General features: G+C 45.7%; 1 protein-coding gene across 1 annotated transcript; it reads left to right on the top strand.

Annotated features, from left to right (window-relative positions):
• The first annotated feature begins 8,373 nt into the window (after nt 1–8,373).
• LOC137304571 (maestro heat-like repeat-containing protein family member 1) lies at nt 8,374–21,993 on the top strand. Its single transcript, XM_067973218.1, has 3 exons — nt 8,374–8,480; nt 13,948–14,026; nt 16,954–21,993. Exons 1-3 carry the CDS (start codon nt 8,374–8,376, stop codon nt 21,991–21,993), a joined length of 5,226 nt encoding a protein of 1,741 aa, XP_067829319.1.
• Nucleotides 21,994–23,888: the final 1,895 nt, after the last annotated feature.

The following is a 23,888-nucleotide window of genomic DNA, read 5'->3' as shown; positions in this document are numbered from 1 at the left end:
CAGTTACTTCTCAAATTGTTCACTTCAATTAACTTTAATTCTGTATAATTTCAATTTCTTAGAAATTTGAAACTGTTTCAATGCCAGTTGCAGTGATGCATTTTAGCAGGTCGAGTATAAACCTGAACTAGAGATAAGGGCTGTGAGGGAATTGTGATTTTCTCTGTTTTCATGGAGTCATTATGCACAAGTATTGTGCACTCTGTAGTTGGATTACTGAACCTTCCACTGACTGTGTTACTGGAGAAGTGTGGAAGGGGCATTATTACAGGTAAGTCATGATAGGCCCGGTTTCTAATGCATTTGGCTTTCATGAAATCAACAACAGGGACATTATCTCCTGTCAGCATGTTAATCGGCTTCCATTCAAATCCACCGGTTTCGGGCGGGAAACTAACTGGGGGACATGCAGATAAATTAAAATCTCCCGGGCCTCACGCTGTCAAGTCAGTGGGAGGGCCGGAGTTGGGGGGGAGGGGTGGTTTGAGGGGGGGGGCTGGTGGGTGGGGCGGTGTTGCTCGTCTCAGCCCCCGCTCGCTGAGTTAAAATTAGGCCTGATGGTTCAGAGAGTGATTGAACCACCTCAGTGTCCAAAACGCCCAAACAGGTTCGAAATGTTGCTAATCCCACCCGATTAATCAAATGCAAATGGCCCTCAATTCTCCAGTCTAAGTTCACTTACATAATTATTCTCAGCGCTCGGTGCAGATTCATGGGGATGACACTAGTGGTGGGAGAGGAAAATTTTATGTCAGTGAAATTTAAAAGGGTGGGAACAATTAAAGGGGAGTGTCATAATGGGAAGACAAATATTCAACAAGCTTTTGGAGAGCTTTAAAAGGCACTGCAAACCATTAGCAACCAAGGTGAAGGGTCAGGGGATTCAGAAGTAGCCGCTAAATGTCCGAATGCCCTCTGTACCATTCCATGGTACCAACCACATAGCTCAGCACTGCAGTGTCTCTGCACATAGACACAGCCAAGTTTCAGGCCACAGCTGACTCTTACTGCCAGTGCATGGGTCATTCTTTTGCTGCAGGTGCCCTACAGCCAATGGCACAGCTTGGCCTTTGTTTCCCTGTCGATCCACAGCCCCGGGCCCACAGTCACTGCCAGGCAGATGTACCGAGCCTGCAGAAATGGTTGGCGACATCTTGTCAGCTGTCGTCAATCAGGGAACACTGGGCCTTGATCACCTTGGCAAATGCATGATGTGCAGTGATTGGAGTGTTTCCAGTCCAGAGCCCTCCAGCCAAACAGTTAGTCAGGCCTTCACACCTGCCTAGAGATAGATTATTCCAGTTTTAATAGGTTGGGGAGGACCAGGGGGCATGAGTTTAAACTATGGAAGAGTAGGAATAGACTGGATGTTGGGCGATTCTTCTTTTCCCAGAGAGCAGTGAGCCCCTGGAATACATTGCTGGCTGGTGTGGTGGGTGCCGACTCTCTGCCTTCAAGAGGGAGCTGGACCAGTTCCTGACTGGGGCAGAGGTCACATACCACTACTACTACAACTACTACTACTACAACAACAACTTGCATTTATATAGCGTCTTTAATATAGTAAACGTCCCAAGGTGCTTCACAGGAGCGATTATCAGACAAAATTTGACAGCGAGCCACATAAGGAAATATTAGGACAGGTGACCAAAAGCTTGGCCAAAGAGATTTTAAGGAGTGTCTTAAAGGAGGAGAGAGAGGTAGAGAGGCGGAGAGGTTTAGGGAGGGAATTCCAGAGCTTGGGGTCCCAAAAACTATCTCTTTGCACAGATCGTTATCAGACCTTTGATGTAGGCCGTATAATCCATCCTTTCTTCTCCCAGTTTACTGGTTTACTGTTTATCTTAGAAAGCCATGATCAATTGTAGTTATACAGGTTAGTTCGATTATTAACCCTTAACTCTCCAACATGTCCATCAAAGAATACACTTGACTTTCATCCCGACCTTCGAACCCTGTTTCTCCTGAACACTACCCTTGGTTTTCATTAGCCATGTGCAATGCCACAGGAGATCACCTAGTTTTGATTATTATTAGTTTCAGGTGTCTTTATTGTTTAAGTGGTCTTTATTTTGAATTGGATCAACTCCATATATGACCCTGATTGACATTGAAATGCTTCACCATCATTCCTGGCCTGCCACAAATTACTGTAAACACCCTGCAAGCTATAGACTAATCCGTACAAAGCCCACACCTGTCAAGAATTTGCAACAAAGGCTTTTCTTCAGAAACATGTTTGCACAAACCTTGTTAAATTTAGTTGCAGATCATTTCAAAGATGTTTTCTAGCCTTGAAACCTTGATGATCAGGTGCAGCAGTCTCTCTGAAGTCCGTATCATACAGTGTTGTTCATCTTCTACAACATGCGTTGTCACAAGCAACTAGGCCAACATTTCTGATAATCTCCGTCTCTTTCTTATAAGAACATAAGAAATAGGAGCAGTAGGCCATTCGGCCCCTCGAGCCTGCTCCGCCATTCAATCAGATCATGGCTGATCTTCTACCTCAACACCATTTTCCTGCCCTATCCCCATATCCCTTGATGCCTTTAATATCTAGAAATCTATCAATCTCTGTTTTGAATGTACTCAATGACTGAGCCTCCACAGCCCTCTGGGGTAGAGAATTCCAAAGATTCACCACCCTCTGAGTGAAGAAATTTCTCCTCATCTCCGTCCTAAATGGCCGACCCCTTATTCTGAGACTGTGACCCCTGGTTCTAGACTCCCCAGCCAGGGGAAACATCCTCCCCGCATCTACCCTGTCGATCCCTGTAATAATTTTGAATATTTCAATGAGATCACCTCTCATTCTTCTAAACTCTAGAGAATACAGGCCTAGTCTACTCAATCTCTCCTCATACGACAATCCCACCATCCCAGGAATCAGTCTGGTGAACCTTCGTTGCACTCCCTCTATGGCAACTTTATCCTTTCTTAGAGACCAAAATTGTACACAATACTCCAGGTGCGGTCTCACCAAGGCCCATTGTAATTGCAGTAAGACATCTTTACTCCTGTTCTCAAATCCTCTTATAATAAAGGCCAACATACCATTTGCCTTCCTAATTGCTTGCTGCACCTGCATGTTAACTTTCAGTGACTCATGTACAAGGACACCCAGGTCCCTTTGAACATCAATATTTCCCAATCTCTCACCATTTAAAAATACTCTGCACTTCTTTTTTTCCTATCAAAGTGGATAACTTCACATTTTTCCACATTATATTCCATCTGCCATGTTCTTGCCCACTCACTTAGCCGGTCTACATCCCCTTGAAGCCTCTTTGCATCGTCCTCACAACTCACATTCCCACCTAGTTTTGTGTCATCAGCAAACTTGGAAATATTACATTTGGTCCCCTCATCCAAATCATTGATATAGATTGTGAATAGCTGCGGAAGAAATTAAGCAGCTGTTCTCCATTTTATCTTTACAAAAATGCCAGATTCTTACAGGGTTTGAACACTTTCAAATAAACGCAGCTAATATGTAAACGTCAATTGTACAGAGAATATCCCCAGTCTGATCCATCGTGTCTCAGGTAGCCAGCAGGCTGAGTGGTTCTAGTCAATTGGACCTACATAAAATGGATGGTGGAGGGAGAAGAGGGAATGGCTTCAACCCTATATGTGACAAGTTAATATTACACCTTATCTGTGTTAAGATAGGAACATAGTAACATAGGAACAGGAGTAGGCCATTCAGCCCCTCAAACCTGATCCGCCATTCATTTAGAGCATGGCTGATCTGTATCTTAACTACATCTACCCACCTTGGTTCCGTAACCCATAATACCCTTGCCTGACAAAAATCCATCAATCTCAGTTTTGAAATTTTCAATTGACCCCCAGCCTCAACAGCTTTTTGGGAGGGAGAGTTCCAGATTTCCATTCCCCTTTGTGTGAAGAAGTGCTTCCTGACATCACCCCTGGACGGCCTAGCTCTAATTTTAAGGTTATGCCCCCTTGCTCTGGACCCTTCCACCAGAGGAAATAGTTTCTCTCCATCTACCCGATCAAATCCTTTAATTATCTTATACACTTAATTAGATCACCCTTAGTCCTCCATAGTCTGTGCAACCTGTCCTCATAATTTAACCCTTTTAGCCCCGGTATCATTCTGGTGAATCTGTGCTGCACCCCCTCCAAGGCCAATATATCCTTCCTGAGGTGAGGTGCCCAGTTTTTTTTTCATTGGTTTATGGGATGTGGGCTTCGCTGGCGAGGCCGGCATTTATTGCCCATCCCTAATTGCCCTTGAGAAGGTGGTGGTGAGCCGCCTTCTTGAACCGCTGCAGTCCGTGTGGTGAAGGTTCTCCCACAGTGCTGTTAGGAAGGGAGTTCCAGGATTTTGACCCAGCGACGATGAAGGAACGGCGATATATTTCCAAGTCGGGATGGTGTGTGACTTGGAGGGGAATGTGCAGGTGGTGTTGTTCCCATGTGCCTGCTGCTCTTGTCCTTCTAGGTGGTAGAGGTCGCGGGCTTGGGAGGTGCTGTCGAAGAAGCCTTGGTGAGTTTCTGCAGTGCATCCTGTGGATGGTACAGTGCGCCGGTGGTGAAGGGAGTGAATGTTTAGGGTGGTGGATGGGGTGCCAATCAAGTGGGCTGCTTTATCTTGGATGGTGTCGAGCTTCTTGAGTGTTGTTGGAGCTGCACTCATCCAAGCAAGTGGAGAGTATTCCATCACACTCCTGACTTGTGCCTTGTAGATGGTGGAAAGGCTTTGGGGAGTCAGGAGGTGAGTCACTCGCCGCAGAATACCCAGCCTCTGACCTGCTCTCGTAGTTCTGAACACAATAGTCCTGACTGGCTCTAACCAGAGCTCTGTACAGCTGTAATATAACTTCCACCCCTTTGTATTTCAGCCCTCATGAGATAAAGGCTGACATTCCATTAAAGGATAATGTTAAAACATTTTGCATAAATATATTCATATCACAGTACTAGCAAAATACAGAAAATGCAAAATTCTTCCAAAAACCATTAATAATGAACTCTCTAACCATATAAGAACATAAGAAATAGGAGCAGGAGTAAGCCATATGGCCCCTCGAGCCTGCTCCACCATTCAATCAGATCATGGCTGATCTTCGACCTCAACTCCACTTTCCTGCCCTATCCCCATATCCCTTGATTCTCCTAGAGTCCAAAAATCCATCGATCTCAGATTTGAATATTCTCAATGACTCAGCATCCACAGCCCTCTAGGGTAGAGAATTCCAAAGATTCACAACCCTCTGCGTGAAGAAATTCCTCCTCATCTCAGTCTTAAATAGCCGACCCCTTATCCTGAGACTATGTCCCCTAGTTCTAGACTCTTTAGCCAGGGGAAACAACCTCTCAGCATTTACCCTGTCAAGTCCCCCCATAATCTTATATGTTTCAATGAGATCACCTCTCATTCTTCTAAACTCCAGAGAGTATAGGCCCATTCTACTCAACTTCTCTTCATAGGACAACCCTCTCATCCAAGGGATTAATCTGGTGAACCTTCATTGAACCCCCTCCAAGGCAAATATATCCTTCCTTAGGTAAGGAGACCAAAACTGTACATAGTACTCCAGGTGAGGTCTCACCAAAGCCCTGTACAACTGCAGTAAGACTTCCTTACTCTTGTACTCCAAACCCCTTGCAATAAAGGCCAACATGCCATTCGCCTTCCTAATTGCCTGCTGTACCTGCATACTAACTTTTTGTGTTTCTTGTACGAGGACACCCAAGTCTCTCTGTACACCAACATTTAATAGTTTCTCACCATTTAAACAATATTCTGTTTTTCTATTCTTCCTACCAAAGTGAATAACCTTACATTTCCCCACATTATACTCCATCTGCCACCTTCTTGCCCACCTGTCTATATCCCTTTGCTGACTCTTTGTGTCCTCCTCACAGCTTACTTTCCCTCCTAGCTTTGTATTGTCAGCAAACCTGGATACATTACACTCGGTCCCTTCATGTAAGTCATTGACATAGATTGTAAATAGCCGAGGCCCAAGCACCGATCCCTGCGGTACCCCCACTAGTTACAGCCTGCCAGCCTGAAGATGACCCGTTTATCCCTACTCTCTGTTTTCTGTCCTTTAGCCAATCCTCTATAATATATTACCCCCAACCCCATGAGCCCTTACCTTGTGTAACAACCTTTTATGTGGCACCTTATTAAATGCCTTTTGAAAATCCAAATACACTACATCCACTGGTTCCCCTTTATCTACCCTGCTGGTTACATCCTCAAAAAACTCTAATAAATTTAAATTTAAATCTAATAAACTAAACTGTTGTCTGCACATTAGTGACAGATATTAATTTTCTGAGCACTTGGAGCTGATAATATCGTAACCCATGTCATATGGTGCAAAGGACTGGTTACTTTTGGCAGCTGAGAATGTGAGGCCCGAGCTATCAAGGTGACCTCTTTTCACAGGTGTACGTATAATGGACGAGATCTTGATAAGCCACTTGCGTTATATTTTCAAATAAGTAAGACCTAAGATGAAACGTATATAATTCTGGGCATCAAAGTACACAGAGCCGAGAAAACAAGATTATTTACTTGCAGCTGAGACAAAATGGCAACTAGGTTGTCTGATCTTGAGCCCTTGGAACAATCTTCATCATCTGCAAAAGGAAATAGCCATAGTTCCAATTTAAACTCTGACACCTGTTGCTATCACTCGTAGTTTGACAACTTGAGACTTGTTAGAAAAGTTATCAACAATGCTGATGAATCTGAAAGGTTATGGATTGGATGTACACAGGATACGATAGTGTAGTGGTTATGTTATGGACTAGTAATGCAGAGAATGTGAGTTCATATCCCTTCATAGAATGGTACAGCACAGAAGGAGGCCATTCTGCCCATCATGCCTGTGCCATCTCTTTGAAAGAGCTATCCATTTAGTCCCACTCCCCTGCTCTTTCACCATAGCCCTGCAAATTTTTCCCCTTCAAGTATTTATCCAATTCCCTTTTGAAAGTTACTATTGAATCTGCTTCCACCGCCCTTTCAGGCAGCGCATTCCAGATCATAACAACTCGCTGCGTAAAATTTATTTTTCCTCTTGTCGCCTCTGGTTCTTTTGTCATGGGCAGTTTGAGAATTTGAATTCAGTTTGAAAAAATCTGGAAATAAAAAGCTGGTCTCAGTAAAAGTGACCATGAAACTGTCGGATTGTCGTAAAAACCCAACTGGTTCACTGATGTCCTTTAGGAAAGGAAACCCAGTCTGGGCCTATATGTAACTCCAGTTCCACACCAATGTAGTTGACTTTCAACTGCCCTCTGAAGTGGCCGAGTGAGTCACTCAGTCTGGACAACAAGAGATGGGCAATAGATGCTGGCCTTGCCAGCGATACCCACATCATGAGAATGAATCTTTAAAAAGGGGTCCTACCTTTGTATTCCCACACACTGACAAGGCAGACATCATAAAAACTCTGATCTATGATGGTTTCGAGCTTAAACGAGTTTGTTGAAGTTTCAACCCAATCCAGTTCCCAGTGACTACAAGTCCACAGCGCAAAACCACCTACAATTCAGTATGGGTTTGTGATAATTGTTTCATCTCACTTTCACAGGTCATGGGAATGGATCACATTTTTTTCAGGCAAACTGTCAGGACAGCTCGATATGATCCTTTAACGCTGCCAATCTCATTCTGACACGTTCGTTAAGATGGTCTGTTGGACAACATAATCCTCAAACATCTGCAGGTTATTATGTTCGGTTATTCTCATCACTATCCCATCTGTCACTAATAGATTGCAGCATCTTCGGCAGATATCAGGATCCCCTTGATAGTTATTGCATCTTTTAGTTTGCATTGATTTCTAATGAGCGTCTCTACATGTTTTAGAGGCGAGTGTTGATTATATCATAGCCCTCAATTTATGAGAACAGCAAAATGAGTGCTGTGCCCACGTGTAGGGTGAGTGCACCTCAACCTGCAGGAAATGTCTCCAATTGAGATTACTTGAGTTCAGAACTTGAGTCGGAGTTGGAGATAATCTGACACATCAGCGAGGGACAGATATTTCTGGAGTAAGAGTTTCAGAGGGTAGTCATCTCACTGAGAGACAGCGAGCTGGCACTGGTAGAGGAAGGCATGGTGACTGCCCACAGGTCAGGGAAAGCAGGGAGGGACAGGCTGGGGCAGGAACGGCCAGAACCAATGACCTTCTCTAGCCCCGGACCCCTCTGTCCTGGCAGATTACCGCCCCACCTCCAATCTCCACGTCCTCTGCATCGTCCTTGCAAATGTTGTCGCCTCCCAAATCCGTGCCCATCTTTCTCACAACTCGCTGTTTGAATCTCTCCATCCTTGCCACAGCAATCCAACAATGGGCATTCTCTGTGACTGCGACAATGGTGCATTATCGCTTCTCGTCCTGCTTGATCTGTCCGCAGCCTTTGGCATGGTTGACCACACCATCCTCCTTCAACACCTCTCCTCCATTACCCAGCTACCCTGGGTACGGTAGCATAGTGGTTATGTTATTGGACTAGTAATTTCAGGAAGCCTGGACAATAATCAGGAGTTATGAGTTCAAATCCCACCATGGCAGCTGGGGAATTTAAATTCAATTAATTAAATAAAATCTGTAATAAAAAAAAATAGTATCAGTAATGGTGGCCATGAATCTACCGGATTGTTGTAAAAACCCATCTGGAAACCTGCCGTCCTTACCCGGTCTGTCCTATATGTGACTCCAGACCCACAACAATGTGGTTAATTCTTAATCGCCCTCTGAAATGGCCTAACAAGCCACTCAGTTGCACAATCTCACCACTGAAAGTCACCTGGCATCAGACCACTGGATACTGGACATGACAAAGGCAAACCAAGCCCAGTCGACCCTGCAAAGTCCTCCTCACTAACATCTGGGGACTTGTGCCAAAATTGGGAGAGCTGTCCCACAGACTAGTCAAGCAACAGCCTGACATAGCCATACTCACAGAGTCATATCTTTCAGCCAATGTCCCAGACTCTTCCATCACCATCCCTGGGTATGTCCTGTCCCACCGGCAGGACAGACCCACCAGAGGTGGTGGTACAGTGATATACAGTCAGGAGGGAGTGACCGTGGGAGTCCTCAACATTGACTCTGGACCCCATGAAATCTCATGGCATCAGGTCAAACATGGGCAAGGAAACCTCCTGCTGATTACCGCCTACTGTCCTCCCTCAGCTGATGAATCAGTCCTCCTCCATGTTGAACACCACTTGGAGGAAGCACTGAGGGTAGCAAGGGCACAGAATGTACTCTGGGTGGGGGACTTCAATGTCCATCACCAAGAGTGGCTCGGTAGCACCACTACTGACCGAGCTGGCCGAGTCCTGAAGGACATAGCTGCCAGACTGGGCCTGCGGCAGGTGGTGAACGAACCAACATGAGGGAAAAACCTACTTGACCTCGTCCTCACCAATCTACCTGTCGCATCTGTTCATGACAGTATCGGTAGGAGTGACCACTGCACAGTCCTCGTGGAGATGAAGTTCCATCTGAGGACACAATCCAATGTGTTGTGTGGCCATGCCATCCCTCACAATCACACCTCACACAATTTTTCTCCCCTGGTCTTCTGAAAGTGCTGCCTCTTTCTTGGATACCAGGAGCCTTCTAGTACCTCTCACAAATACCCATTCTGCACTTGAGTCCAGACAGTGGGTGTTGGGGCTATTTAACTCTGGTGGACATCACAACTAAGCCTGATCCTGTCCTCGCCTTAGACCCACATTTGCACTTTCCAACAAGAGTCACGATATAGCAGTCAGGAGTAGTCTCTCTGCCCTAGTTCAGGGACATCATTGTTACGTGACCACTCCCAATGTTCTGGTGCTGCTTTGGCACAAAAATGGGCACATCTGTTTTCTGTACCAGATGATTGCTTGCAGCTGCGATGGCTCAGTGTTCAGATGTTAGACATAAAAGCCAATGGCATTTTTCTACGAAGGTTCGAATCCTGCCCGAGGCGCTATTGTTTGTACCTGCATGAGTACTTGAAGTGCTGTAACCTACATGGCTACGGACCAAGTGCTGGAAGATGGGATTAAGCTGGATAGCTCTTTTTCGGCCGGTACTACCACAATGGGACGAATAGCCTCCTTCTGTGCCGTAACTTTTTATGATTCTATGCTTTATTTATGATTATTTATGAGGTATGTCCTGTCCCCAAAAAGCAGGACAACTCCAATCCAGCCAATTATTGCCCCATCAGTCTACTCTCAATCATCAGCAAAGTGATGGAATTTGTCGTTGACAGTGCTATCAAGCGGCACTTACTCACCAATAACCTGCTCACTGATGCTCAGTTTGGGCTCTGCCAGGACCACTCGGCTCCAGACCTCATTACAGCCTTGGTCCAAACATGGTCAAAAGAGCTGAATTCCAGAGGTGAGGTGCGAGTGACTGCCCTTGACATTAAGGCAGCATTTGACCGAGTGTGGCACCAAGGAGCCCTGGTAAAACTGAAGTCAATGGGAATTAGAGGGAAAACTCTCCAGTGGCAGGAGTTATACCTAGCACAAAGGAAGATGGTGGTGGTTGTTGGAGGCCAATCATCTCAGCCCCAGGACATTGCTGCAGGAGTTCCTCAAGGCAGTGTCCTAGGTCCAACCATCTTCAGCTGCTTCATCAATGACCTTCCCTCCATCATAAAGTCAGAAATGGGGATGTTCGCTGATGATTGCACAGTGTTCAGTTCCATTCGCAACCCCTCAGATAATGAAGCAGTCTGTGCCCGCATGCAGCAAGACCTGGACAACATCCAGGCTTGGGCTGATAAATGGCAAGTAACATTCGCGCCAGACAAGTGCCAGGCAATGATCATCTCCAACAAGAGAGAGTCTAACCACCTCCCTTTGACATTCAACGGCATTACCATCGCCGAATCCCCCACCATCAACATCCTGGGGGTCACCATTGACCAGAAACTGAACTGGACCAGCCACATAAATACTGTGGCCACAAAAGCAGGTCAGAGGCTGGGTATTCTGCGGCGAGTGACTCACCTCCTGACTCCCCAAAGCCTTTTCACCATCTACAAGGCACAAGTCAGGAGTGTGATGGAATACTCTCCACTTGCCTGGATGAGTGCAGCTCCAACAACACTCAAGAAGCTTGACACTATCCAGGACAAAGCAGCCCGCTTGATTGGCACCCCATCCACCACCCTAAACATTCACTCCCTTCACCACCAGCGCACTGTGGCTGCAGTGTGTACCATCCACAGGATGCACTGCAGCAACTCGCCAAGGCTTCTTCGACAGCACCTCTCAAACCCGCGACCTCTATCACCTAGAAGGACAAGAGCAGCAGGCACATGGGAACAACACCACCTGCACGTTCCCCTCCAAGTCACACACCATCCCGACTTGGAAATATATCGCCGTTCCTTCATCGTCGCTGGGTCAAAATCCTGGAACTCCCTTCCTAACAGCACTGTGGGAGAACCGTCACCACACGGACTGCAGCGGTTCAAGAAGGCGGCTCACCACCACCTTCTCAAGGGCAATTAGGGATGGGCAATAAATGCTGGCCTTGCCAGCGACGCCCACATCCCATGAACGAATAAAAAGAAAAGCTCAGTGGGATTGCCCTGGTTTGGTTCTAATCGTAGCCACAGCATCTCCAGCAATGGCTTCTCTTCCTGTCCCCACACTTCTATCCTTGGCTCCTCCTCTTCCTCATCCACATGCTCCCCCATGGTGGCATCATCCATAGACAAGAGGTCAGCTTCCGCATGTACGCTGATGACACCCAACTCTATCTCTTTGCCACCTCTCTCCATCCCTGCGCTGACTCTGTGCTGTCCAACAGCTTGTCCAACAACCAGTCTTGGATAAGCCCCAATTTCCTGCAGCGAAACATTGGAAAGACCAAAACAATCTTTGGCCTTCTCCACAAACTTCGTACCCTAGCCATGGTTTCCTTCCCCCTCCCTGTCCACCGTCTCAGACTGAACCAAACTGTTTGCAATCTCAGCATCCTATTCATCCTGCGACACTATGCCACCCCTCTAGGAATGTGTGGATGTGCTTGGGGATAAGGGCTATCCCCTACAGACTGAGCTGCGGGAGAGCAGGCTGAAGGAGGTGCAATGATGCCTTGACAGCCTCTCTCTATTTGGTCCACCAGTCTCTCCAAGGTGGAGCTCAGAGTCGGACGGACATTGGTTCGAGCTTCCAGTGAAGCTCTAAGTCCCTGTCCACCCTACCTGAGGAGCCGTCTGTGCTGGTGCTGGTGATGGATGAAGTGTGTGACGATGCACCCTCAGGAAGATTGTCCTCCTCCAAAGTGTCTTCTTCTTTAAGCTCTTGCTGCTGAGAAGAGCCTAGAGGAAGCAGAGAAAGGACCAATTAGCCTGGTACTGAGAGGCGGGACAATAGCAGATGGCAAGCTTCACCATGCAGCCTGATGTTGTGATGTTTTTCCGAAGTACATGAAAGGGTACAAGTAATAATCAGAGACCATGCTCAGATAAGCTCCCAGCCAGAAATGCCCAATTCCACACCGCTGGAGGGGCCACTGACCTCAAGAGCATGTCGCTCCAGCTCCCAGAGGACCATTTCCTTGAATGTTCCTCCTCCTTTCTTGCTCCTCTCCCTGTCTTCGCCGACAGAAAGGGAGGCCGAGAGTTAGTGAGTGTCCACTGAAAAGGAGAGGCTTCTGCTGGTAGGGCACAAGCTGAGACTGAGAAGCAGAATGGAGAGGTGGTGAATGGAAAGCAAGTGGTTGGAGTGTGAAGTGAGGAAGGATTCATGACAGAGGTCTCTGCTTCTGGAAAGGCCACCACGTGAAAAGGCAATTACATAGAGTTACATAGAATGTACAGCACAGAAACAGGCCATTCGGCCCAACCGGTTCATGCCGGTGTCTATGCTCCACACGAGCCTCCTCCCTCCCTTGTTCATTTAACCCTATCAGTGTATCCTTCTGTTCATTTCTCCCTCATGTGTTTATCTAGCTTCACCTTAAATGCATCTGTGCTATTCACCTCAACTACTCCTTGTGGTAGCGAGTTCCACATTCCAACCACTCTTTGGGTAAAGAAGTTTCTCTTGAAATCTCTATTGGATTTATTAATGACTATCTTATATTTATGGCCCCTAGTTCTGGTCTCCCCCACAAGTGGAAACATCTTCTCTACATCTGCCCTATCAAACCCTTTCAAAATTTTAAAGACCTCTATCAGGTCACCCCTCAGTCTTCTCTTTTCTTGAGAAAAGAGCCCCAGCCTGTTCAATCTTTCCTGATCGGTATAACCGCTCAGTTCTAGTATCATCCTTGTAAATCTTTTTTGCACCTTCTCCAGTGCCTCTATATCCTTTCTATAATATGGCAACCAGAACTGTTCACAGTACTCCAAGTGTGGACTAACCAAGTTTCTATACAAGTTTAACATAACTTCCCTGCTTTCCAATTCTATCCCTCTAGAAATGAATCCCAGTTTGCTTTTTTAACGACCTTATGAACCTGTGTCACTACTTTTAGTGATTTGTGTACCTGTACCTAGATCCCTCTGCTCCTCTACCCCATTCAGACTCTTATTATCCAAGCAGTGTGTGGCCTCCTTATTCTTCCTACCAAAATGTAATATCTCACATTTATCCATATTGAAATTAATTTGCCAATTACACGCCCATTCCGCTAGTTTATTAATGTCTTCCTGTATTGTGATGTATTCTTCCTTTGTATTAACTATACCCTCCAATTTGGTGTCGTCCACAAATTTTGAAATTGTACTTCCAATTCCCGAGTCCAAATCTTTTAACGTAAATGGTGAACAACAGTGGTCCCAGCACTGGTCCTGTGGAACTTCCCACCTTTTGCCAGTTTGAGTAACTACCCTTAACCCCTACTCTCTGTTCTCTGTTTTGTAGCCAGCTTGCTCTCCACTCTGCTACTTGTCCCCTGACTCCACATGCTCTGACCTTAGTCATGAGTCTACTATGCGGTACCTTATCGAAGGCCTTTTGAAAATCCTGCTGGTGGCTGGTGAAGGAATCAAGGAAGAGGTGAGTGTGCGTTTGGACTGAGATTTAGAGGTGGTTTAGTTTGCCCTTGTGATGGGTGGGGCATGATATGATGTAGGGGAGGGAATTGTTCAGTGTGCTGGGGAAGGATTGTTGTCAGGTGTCATTGAGAGAGATGGAGAAACTCACATTACATTGAGGTAAATTTGCCTCCATGCCTTCACCTCTTTGACCAGTGCCTCCAGAGAGGCATCAGTGAACCTGGACGCTTGATTCTGACTCATTTCATTAAGAAATAACTCCATCCATCAATCTTGCAGAAGTGAATGCAGCCTCCCTTTAAGAGGTGCATTCCTGCTTTAAATGAGCCTTGAAAGATCCGCAGGAAATTGCGCTCAGAAAGTGGGCAGGTTTCCCGTTCCCGACATGACGGAGTGGGAAACCCACCAATCAAATGTTAATGAGGCCCGGCAGTTCAAATACTCCGGGCCTGAAATGTGGGCAAGTGAGTGAACTTTGCACTTGCCCTGCCCCCTACATGAAACTCGCTGGGAATTACAATCTACCCCGAGTCTCTGGTGTGGGGCTTGAACCCATAATAATCTGACTGTTAATAGGATGTGGAGTTTGAAGCTCAGATACCAAGATTGTGCATCTGTTCGGCCCATGTGTACAGCCATGGAGAGGATACTCACACTCCATTCCCATGGAATCAGGGACTGAGTGAATTTTCTGTTGGGAGCCAAATATGAGAGCTTCAGTCTTGCCAATGTTAAGTTGAAGAGGAGTTCTAAGCAAGATGCTTCCCCCAAGTTATTCCTGTACCAGCAGCTTAAAGCACTGCAACAAGAGACTCCCAATAGGCACAAATCTCTCCTTTAATAACAATAGGAATTAATTAGTGGATTAACTATGGTACTACTCACCATGAATTAGGAAATGTGCGATTTTGTACGTTAGGGACATCGAGAAATCAATATGGCCCCTTTAAGGATGGGGAAGTTTGGGAGAGATGCGGAGTCCGATTTTTATATCGAGCCCAGAATTAGATACAATATTCCAGCTAAGGCCTAACCACTGATTTATGAAGGTTTAGCATAACTTCCTGGGAGATTTGAGGTCATGGTGGGTTTTTTATGTGACGTGTGGTATAGGGATGAATGGCCCATGCTAGACGCAAAATATTTCCTTTTCCCCGTGTCTATTGGGAGCCCCTGGTCACTATGGTTTATGCCGCTGATAGAGAGACAATTTAAGAGAAAAATGTTTTGTGTGGATATAAAGAGATGGATGGAGCGATTAATGGGCGATTGTGTAGAAATGTTCATAGAATCATAGTAAGTTACAGCACAGAAGGAGGCCATTCGGCCCATTGTGGTCATGCCGGCCGAAAAAGAGCTATCCAGCTTAATCCCACTTTACCGCACTTGGTCCGTAGCCCTGTAGGTTACGGCACTTCAAGTGCACATCCAAGTACTTTCTAAATGAGTTGAGGGTTTCTGCCTCTACCATCCTTTCAACCAGTGAATTCCAGACCCCCACTGACCTCTGGGTGAAAAAAATTCTCCTCAGCTCCCGTCTAATCCTTCTACCATAAATCTATGCCCCCTGGTCACTGACCCCTCTGCTCAGAGAAATAGGTCCTCTCTATCCTCTCTATCTAGTCCCGTCATAATTTTATAAACCTCAATTAAATCTCCTCTCAACCTCCTTTGTTCCAAAGAAAACAACCCCAGCCTATCCAATCTTTTCTCATAGCTAAAATTCTCCAGTCCTGACAACATCCTCTGTACCCTCTCGAGTACAATCACATCTTTCCTGTAATGTGATGACCAGAACTGTACGCAGTACTCAAGCTGTGGCCTAACCAGTGTTTCCCCTGTAACTTTGAAAACACTTAAAAGTAAAAGTTAGAATGAAACTGATAACCAGTCTCCAATTCCCACTGGTCATTTATTTATTTTTAGAGCTGTAATTCAGGGGGCAGAGGTCAGTGTACCCTGTAGGATATCCACCAAAACGACCGACCATAATATCACCCCTTATATCTCTCTTTATATCATTCAGTAGCTGAAAAATACTTTAAAAAGCAATTTAAAAATCAACCCACAACTGCGCAGCTCAGCCGATTATAAGATCATCCCCACCAGTGAGGTCATGACCTGGCAGGTCATGTGACAGCTTGAGTCACAAGACATCACAATGGATTTGGTGACGACTAAAACACCAACTACTGACACGATGGCCTTTACAGATAAAGGCGTAGGCACCCTGGATATCCAGCAGTTAGACTGTGTGTTTGACCGTGACGAAAGATACCAAAATCAGAATCTCTCAAAACAAGATTCTTGCAATCATCAAAACAGTTCGAAACCACCAGAATAGGAATCTGTGAGGAAAAGTCTGTGGGACACCAACAACCTCTTAGCTACGAGAACTTCCACTCACAGGTGAGGTCGGCCTGTGTTAGAGTGAACATCGAAACGATATCAATACTTCGAAGGCCCATTGTGTGTCATAGCACCAAGAGACTGTCTGAAAACAATCACTCTGAACAGATTTTACTTCCACTGAGCTGAATCCATAAGGAATAAGATTTATAGGTAAGTTTACCCTATAATTTAAGATAAAATCATCAATAGTTTAACTATTGAATTGAAGGATATACACAGAATTCAGCAACAGGAAGGAAATAAACAAGTCAAACAATTCCATGGTTTACAATTTACACTTGGCTTATTTAATAAATTGGAGTTATAGAGACCGAAAAGGATTGATTCATTCCCCAGGATCCCTCAAAGCAAAGATAATAATCACTTTTGGGAAATGTAGATTTTTAAGAAGAAAGAACTTTACTGCACAGGATTGGGAATTTGGCTAAAAGGATCAAAGAGTTACAGTGAAAAAAACACTTCCTGCAGAAAATCCACCACCACAATTGAAATAAAAAAGAACTATTTGTTCGCAAGGAAGCCAAGGAATTAGAGGAGCAGTACACAAAACAGCCAGAATCGAGGAGAGCACACACTTTGGATTGCAGGGTGTGTGAATTTTATGAAGTAGTGACTATGAAGTTGGAAGCTTGGATAGGTGCGATTCTGGGCCTGTCGTCTGATGGTAGTGAACTCGTTCGGCTGAGAGTGATTGAGTCCTTGCAGGAACTGGGACGCACCAAAAGGAAAAGGGTTCTACTGTTCCTTCGCAGGTTTCTCACCGAACACCAGAGCTTGCCAATGTTACAACGCACTACTTTATTGAAGAGCATTGTGCTGATTGTGAAGGACAACACGGCACATTTAGGCCGACCAATATCAAAAAAAATCATCTCGTTGGCTTCGATAGAAATGACCAAATTAACAGACGTATCTGAAGGACACAGGGAAACTGCGAGTAACCTCCTGCTTACTCTGGGTTACGATTTTCCCACTGAAGTTTTCACAGAGATGCAGTCAATGATCCAACGATTGATCCCGACGAATTTCTACGTGATGCTAACGCTGGCGAACTTGTGTTCTGAAAACGTGCGTTGCATCGTCCCTTTACTGAAGCCCGTTCTGGAAACTATCCTCTTTAAGCTTCGTGTAGCACCATGTGAGAGAATGAAGTGCGTGTTCTGTTATGCGTTGGGTCTTTTTAGTAAGAGCATTCTTGCTTACATCTCAGACACAGAGAAGGCCCCGTACCCTCCTATAATGAAGGATTTGTTCTTCAGTGAGTTTTCCACTGCTTATGACATACTTTTCCATTTCTGGTTGAACACTGAAGAACCCAGGGTGAGCAGAGCAGTGGTCGAAGCACTCGGCCCAATCTCCCACCTGCTACCCGGTGACAAAGTAGAGAATGAGCTCCCCACATTAATTCCAACAATTCTATCCATGTACCAAAATACCTGGAGTGATTTTTCCATCACTAAGGGTCTGTGTGGCGTACTGCACACTGCCATGGAGATGAACAGTAAAATGCTAGTGACTCACCTGGAATGTCTGCTCATCATTTTACATCAACAGATCTGTATAGCGATGGATCAACCCACCCACCCATTATCTGAAAGCCATCAAAATAAAATCCTTTGCTGCTTCAAAGTTCTAACTCCTGCCTTTATAGACCAGATAATAAAATTTCTTCTGCTGCAGCTGAGAATCAACGATGAGCAAATTCAACTGGGAACATTGGTTGCAATGAAGCACCTGATAAATACTGTGCCTTCCTGCATGGAAAGTCATAAGAATCAGATCCTGAGCAGCATGGCACTACCAGTTCTTACAAACAGTAACAGAGTGAAGGGAATACTCGCCCAGGTAATATATACCATGGCCAGTCACAGTTACCTGGAACTGGAGGGAGGAGTAGAAATGGTGGAATTTATCATTGGACAGTGTGCAGTGCCCACTGAGGAGAACGAGGAACACTTGGAAGTCGGGGAAAGCACAGAGGAGCTCGGCAATGCAACTACATGTGGGGTTACAGACCGAGATTTAAGGAGACTGTACGAAGGATTGATGGAAAGAATGACCACAACATTGATGATTGACAATGTTCTCTGGCCATTGCTTTTAGAGTTTGTGATCCCAGTGAGGTACACAAATGCCTTAGCTACAGTCTGTAGTTCCTTGGTGTACCTTGGAACTAAGAAGCAGAAAGCTGGGGCAACAGAGTTTGTTCTGAATTATGAGGAACATTCAAATCTTCCGAGTCGCCAGGCACTGCTGACACGGCTGTTGACTGTGTCTTCATCTCCCTATGAGGGGAAAGGACGAGGTGCCCCAGCTCTGACCTTACTGCAAGTCCTGGGTATTAACATTCACCCAGCAGCAGTGAAAGTATGGGACAACGAACTTCCAATTTTAGTTAATTATCTGCAGGAATTTTCAGAGAAATATCTGCTCCAGAAGCAGTGGGAACAGAAACTATTACAAGTTTTGTCCCAGACTCTGGAGGAAATAGAAGATGAAGTGTGGATTGTCCAGCTGAGTGAAGTGATGACGAAACACATTCACAGATGTCACCCTTATCCACAGCAGAAGGGCTTTCTGTATAAATGTTTAGGGATAGTGTTACAGCTGACCCAGAACCAGGAAGTGGTAAAGAAGAAACTTCACGAGATGCTACAGAGTGTCCAGCATGACGTAGCTTTAGAAAGAGAGGGTGTAGCTACTGGAATCGGCTACTGTGCTCGAACCCACTTGGATACCACCCTAACTACACTGAGAGATTGTTCAAAGCTGAATATTTTTAAGAAGACTGCAAGTTTCTACCACATAATGAAGGACCAGGGTGCCATTGAAATAATGAAGTTGAAAAGCACACTCATTTTATGCTATGGACATTTAATCTTGCATTGTCCTAAGGACCTCATTCTGCCCAGAATAGAGACTGATATTCTACAAAATGTACTCAACCATTACAACATCAAGATTTTGGGAATGAAGGTTCAGGTCAAGGACTCAACAATGAAGTTAAGTCTAATAAAGACTATAACCCTGATGGCTAGAGCTATCCCATCCATAGAAGAGCAATCTGCCTACAAATTGACCAGAAAGGCTGAACTGCTGAACTACATGCAGGAGTTCATCAAGGCTGAGCCAACAGACACAATGACGACTTACATTCGAAAGGCTGCCATGGATGCTTGTGCATCCCTCATAATACTGGAACCTTTAAGTGATCACGGGGAATTAGTTAAAGTTTGCCTGAACAGTGTTTTCAGCTTGCCACATTTGGAGAACAAGAGTGCCAATGAAAGCAGAGTCGAGGGTACGATGGAAAGACAGGAGCTTTACAATGAGACATTGGCGTCTCTAGAGGATCTTCTGAAGCAATTCCTACTTTTGGATTTGTCGCCCGATGGTCTTCAGTTTCTATTTAAGAACATGACGGTTTGGATAGAATCCAGAAAGGACTCCGAACGAGAAAAGTCCATGGAGACTACTTTACATCTACTGACATTTTGCCTGGAAACAACTGACATTAACGATAAGGTTCCATCCCACAACTTGGCAGCTATTATTGGATGTGTGGTGCTGCGATGTTCAGACCCATCACTTATTGTGAGGGAGGCAGCCATTGAATGCTTGTACATACTGCTTTATATGAAGTTACGATTTGAAGGGTTTCCTATGGATCATAGAGATAGAGAAGTGGAACATCTGAAAGCCATCAAAGGTGGGTTAAAAGGCACTAACAGTGAAGCCCTCTGTCATGTGTGCACTGATATTGGTAAAGTCCTGTCCAAATGCATGGCTCATGACCAGGTGAACACTTTACTCTTCACCATTTCTAAAGGACTTACTGACATGCAGTTGAACAGTTCTTGCGTTGCTTCTATTGTCATGAATATCCTCATTAGGAAATGTGGAGCCAGCCTTACCGATGTCCCTGGAATGATCAAAGTTCTGTACCATCAACTGCAGTTGATTACAGAGCCACAAGTAACACATGCTGTGACCCATTCTATCTCCGTTCTGGCTTCACACAATGTGCTGATGGTTTTGCCCGATCTCCTCAAATACCAAATTCCATTTCACACGTACATGGATGGGATATGGAAATCCTTACTGAGTGATAACACACTAGCCATGACTTCCATTAAATACCTACTGGATAATTTAAAGTTACTGTACGATGACAGTAAAGAATCCCTCGTCCACGAGGGGACAAAGTCAGCAACACAACAGCCTTTAGCTGTTATCTGTGCTCTTCACGCAATGATATGCAGCCCTGAGTCAGAAACAATGATCAACATTCTGTACCCCCAATTGTTCAGCATCATTCTCATCTATCTCAGCTCCAGAGTCCGGGTCTGGTTCCCCAGGGATTTTCTGAGAATTCCAAAGGAGAGAAAAACCTTCAGCCTGCCTCAAAAACCTGATAACATCGACGCTTGCAATTACGCTGCTGAGATACTTCAAGCCGTCCTGACGAATGGAAAGAGTGATGATACAAACATTAAAGAGAAGGGAGGTTGGGATCTGATCAAGAGTCCAGAAAAGCACCATGAGGGGGTTATGCTGCTGGCCAGCACAATGGCCGCGTGTGCTGTCCCTCATCTGATCGGCATTGTGGAGCAACTCATTCCTTTCCTTGCTAATGTACATGAGAGGCAGAGAATCACTGTAGCTGCTTTCTTTGCAGAGCTTTTGAATCACTCAGTGGTGTTGGAATTGTCCCTCACAGACACTCTTGTAGGAAGCTTGCTTCGATGCTTACTCGACATCTCTCCTACTGTCCAGGAGATCGCTGTAAAAGGTTTAGGAAATGCTGCAATTGGAGCTTCTCAAAAGATAGAGAAATACTCCACCAAATTGTTGTCTGCAATGATTGCGATGGTAGATCGGAACTCTAAATCCAATAATCTCTTGGCGGTTGAGGCGATGTCAAGCATTTCCAAGATCCTAGGTCAGTTGCAAGAGAATTTTGCCGATCCCATTCTGACTGACGTGGCACTCGCAATTGAGCCTTTCTTTGAACACGAACAGGAGAAAGTGAGAGCCTCAGCATTTAAAGTACTTGGGAAACTAATCAGATTTGGCAATATTCAGCTGAGCCCTGTGTTAACAGAACACATCCATTCAACCCTGACCAGCTTGCTGCTGCATCTCAACGATGAGAGCAAGGAAGTGAGAACAGTCTGCAAATCAGTACTGAATTTGATGGGTCCCCTCATGGGGTCGGAAAACCTAAGCACAATGTTTCAAGAGCTTTCACCGGAGGACACCGTGCTGGGTTATGAGGAATATTTGAGCAGCGTCTCCAAGCACATTAGCAAAGATTTGCCGGACAGGGCCATCTTCTACATAACGAGCTGCGCTGCCTTCTTCAGCAACGTTCAACCAGAGATAAGGGAAAATGCCGTCACATTGATAGGTTTTCTCATGTTCAATGCAGCGTCAGATTATTCCAAGTTCTCAGCGGATCCCATTTGTGAAGAGATTATTACTCTGCTGTCTGATCCCGTGAAAAGTGTCCGAATCAAAGCAGTCATGGCGATACAATACCTCCACATGTACTAAGGACCATCGGAACACAAATACTGTGAGGTGCGACATTGAAAATGGCCGAAAGGAAGAAAACATCAAGATGGAAACAGCCTGAGCTGTTCTAAAGGCAACACAAGTGCCCCAAATGGAAAGCTTTAACCTCTTGCACACTATTTCTCTGTAAAGGATGCCTCCAGCAACAGGCTGCAGGATCACTTACTGAAAGAACTATCTGAATTTATTTTAAAATGGTATTTTTTAAATAAACGATAAATTTATGTTTTACTTTCTGCCTTTTAATTTTTTTTTGTGTTTGCCTCTTGGTCGTTTATTTTCCCTCTTGGGCCTTTCGTTCCTGTCTCCTCTCCTTATCACCCAATCATGCCACCTCTCAGGTACTTTGCTGCCCTAATCCCTGCCCCGACCTATCGTCACTCCTCTGACCTCATTCTCTCCTTGCTGCCATCCTAGGCTTGAACCCCTCTTGGATAATCCCACAGCTTCCCCACCTCTGCCTCTTTTGACATTTGTAAACAATTTTACAACACCAAGTTATAGTCCAGCAATTTTATTTTAAATTCACAAGCTTTCGGAGGCTACCTCCTTCCTCAGGTGAACGATGTGGAAATGCATTTCCACATCGTTCACCTGAGGAAGGAGGTAGCCTCCGAAAGCTTGTGAATTTCAAATAAAATTGCTGGACTATAACTTGGTGTTGTAAAATTGTTTACAATTGTCAACCCCAGTCCATCACTGGCATCTCCACATCTTTTGACATTCTCTAAAGGGCCCATTGAAACACCTGTCTCTGCCTCCTTACGAGCAAATGCCCATCTTACTCTCTCTCCGACCTTCCTGGCCAGCGCGCCCATGGAGGGCGAGACTGAGCAGCCTCCTTCCTGCCCTGCTCCCCGCACCCACCACTGACCCCTTGGACTCTGTCAGTGCATCATTTACTGCCCCTCTCCGAATTTCCCTCCAGAGTGTTCGTTCACTCACAAACAAGGCCCTTGCCATCCAAAACTTTATCGTGAACGGCTGCATTGGCATCCTGGCTTTGACTGAAACTTAGTTTATGGGTAGCTACACCTTGCCCCTTAGTGAAGCCTTCTCCCCTGGGTTTCTGCCCTCCTGTCCCGTCTAAACCACTGCAGCAATGATGTGGCCCTTATCACTGTAGAACTAAATAGAAATTACATAACGGAGAAAGGGCGTCCAGCCCAGCCAATCCGTGTTGGTGTTTATCCTTCACGTGTGCAGTAGTTCCTGCCCTGTTCCCATGCCACTTGAGAGTATTTACTTAGCTATTTCAGGTCATTGACTGACCTGATTAAGGGACTGTGTGTGATTTTGGATCAACATGGGACTGTTTCCCACACTGGGGGAAACACTCCCAGTTGAAATGGACGTGTTGCAGCTGTCAGCCTGTGGCAGCTGCAAAGGTCCATTTGACAGGTTGGGGGGGGAGACCCTCAGCCATTGCAGGAGGCCGCTCTGTCACTTGGGACAAAGTTTGGCCTCCACCACCCTCCTCCTGACAGTCAAAGTCACCAACCTGCACTCTTACCCCGGGGTCCGGAGATATGTACCTACCTTGCGGACCCCCTCAGATGTACATCTTGCGGATGGGGGCCGCCGTAGCTGCAGTCATGACCTCCTCGGAGGGCGAACAGCATCACCAGCCTCACCAGCCTCGCCATCCACGCCATCCACCTCTGACACGTGAAGCTCCACAACAGAGTGCTGTGACACATCCACCTGTACAGCAGGAGGGAGGGCAACCGCAGAGAGAGATGCGTCACAGAGGGCACTACCCTCGCCACAGGGTCCACAGACCGAGGCTCAGCCTCCTGGACCTCTCTGAGCAGCAGTGCACACGGAGGCTCAGAGTCACTCGACATGTAGCCGTGGACATCTGCAGCCTCCTT

This window comes from Heptranchias perlo, chromosome 38, assembly GCF_035084215.1.
Source record: "Heptranchias perlo isolate sHepPer1 chromosome 38, sHepPer1.hap1, whole genome shotgun sequence".
NCBI classification, from domain to species: Eukaryota; Metazoa; Chordata; class Chondrichthyes; order Hexanchiformes; family Hexanchidae; genus Heptranchias; species Heptranchias perlo.
Note: the sequence above shows the minus strand (reverse complement) of the source record. Positions and strands in the feature narration are given on the sequence as shown.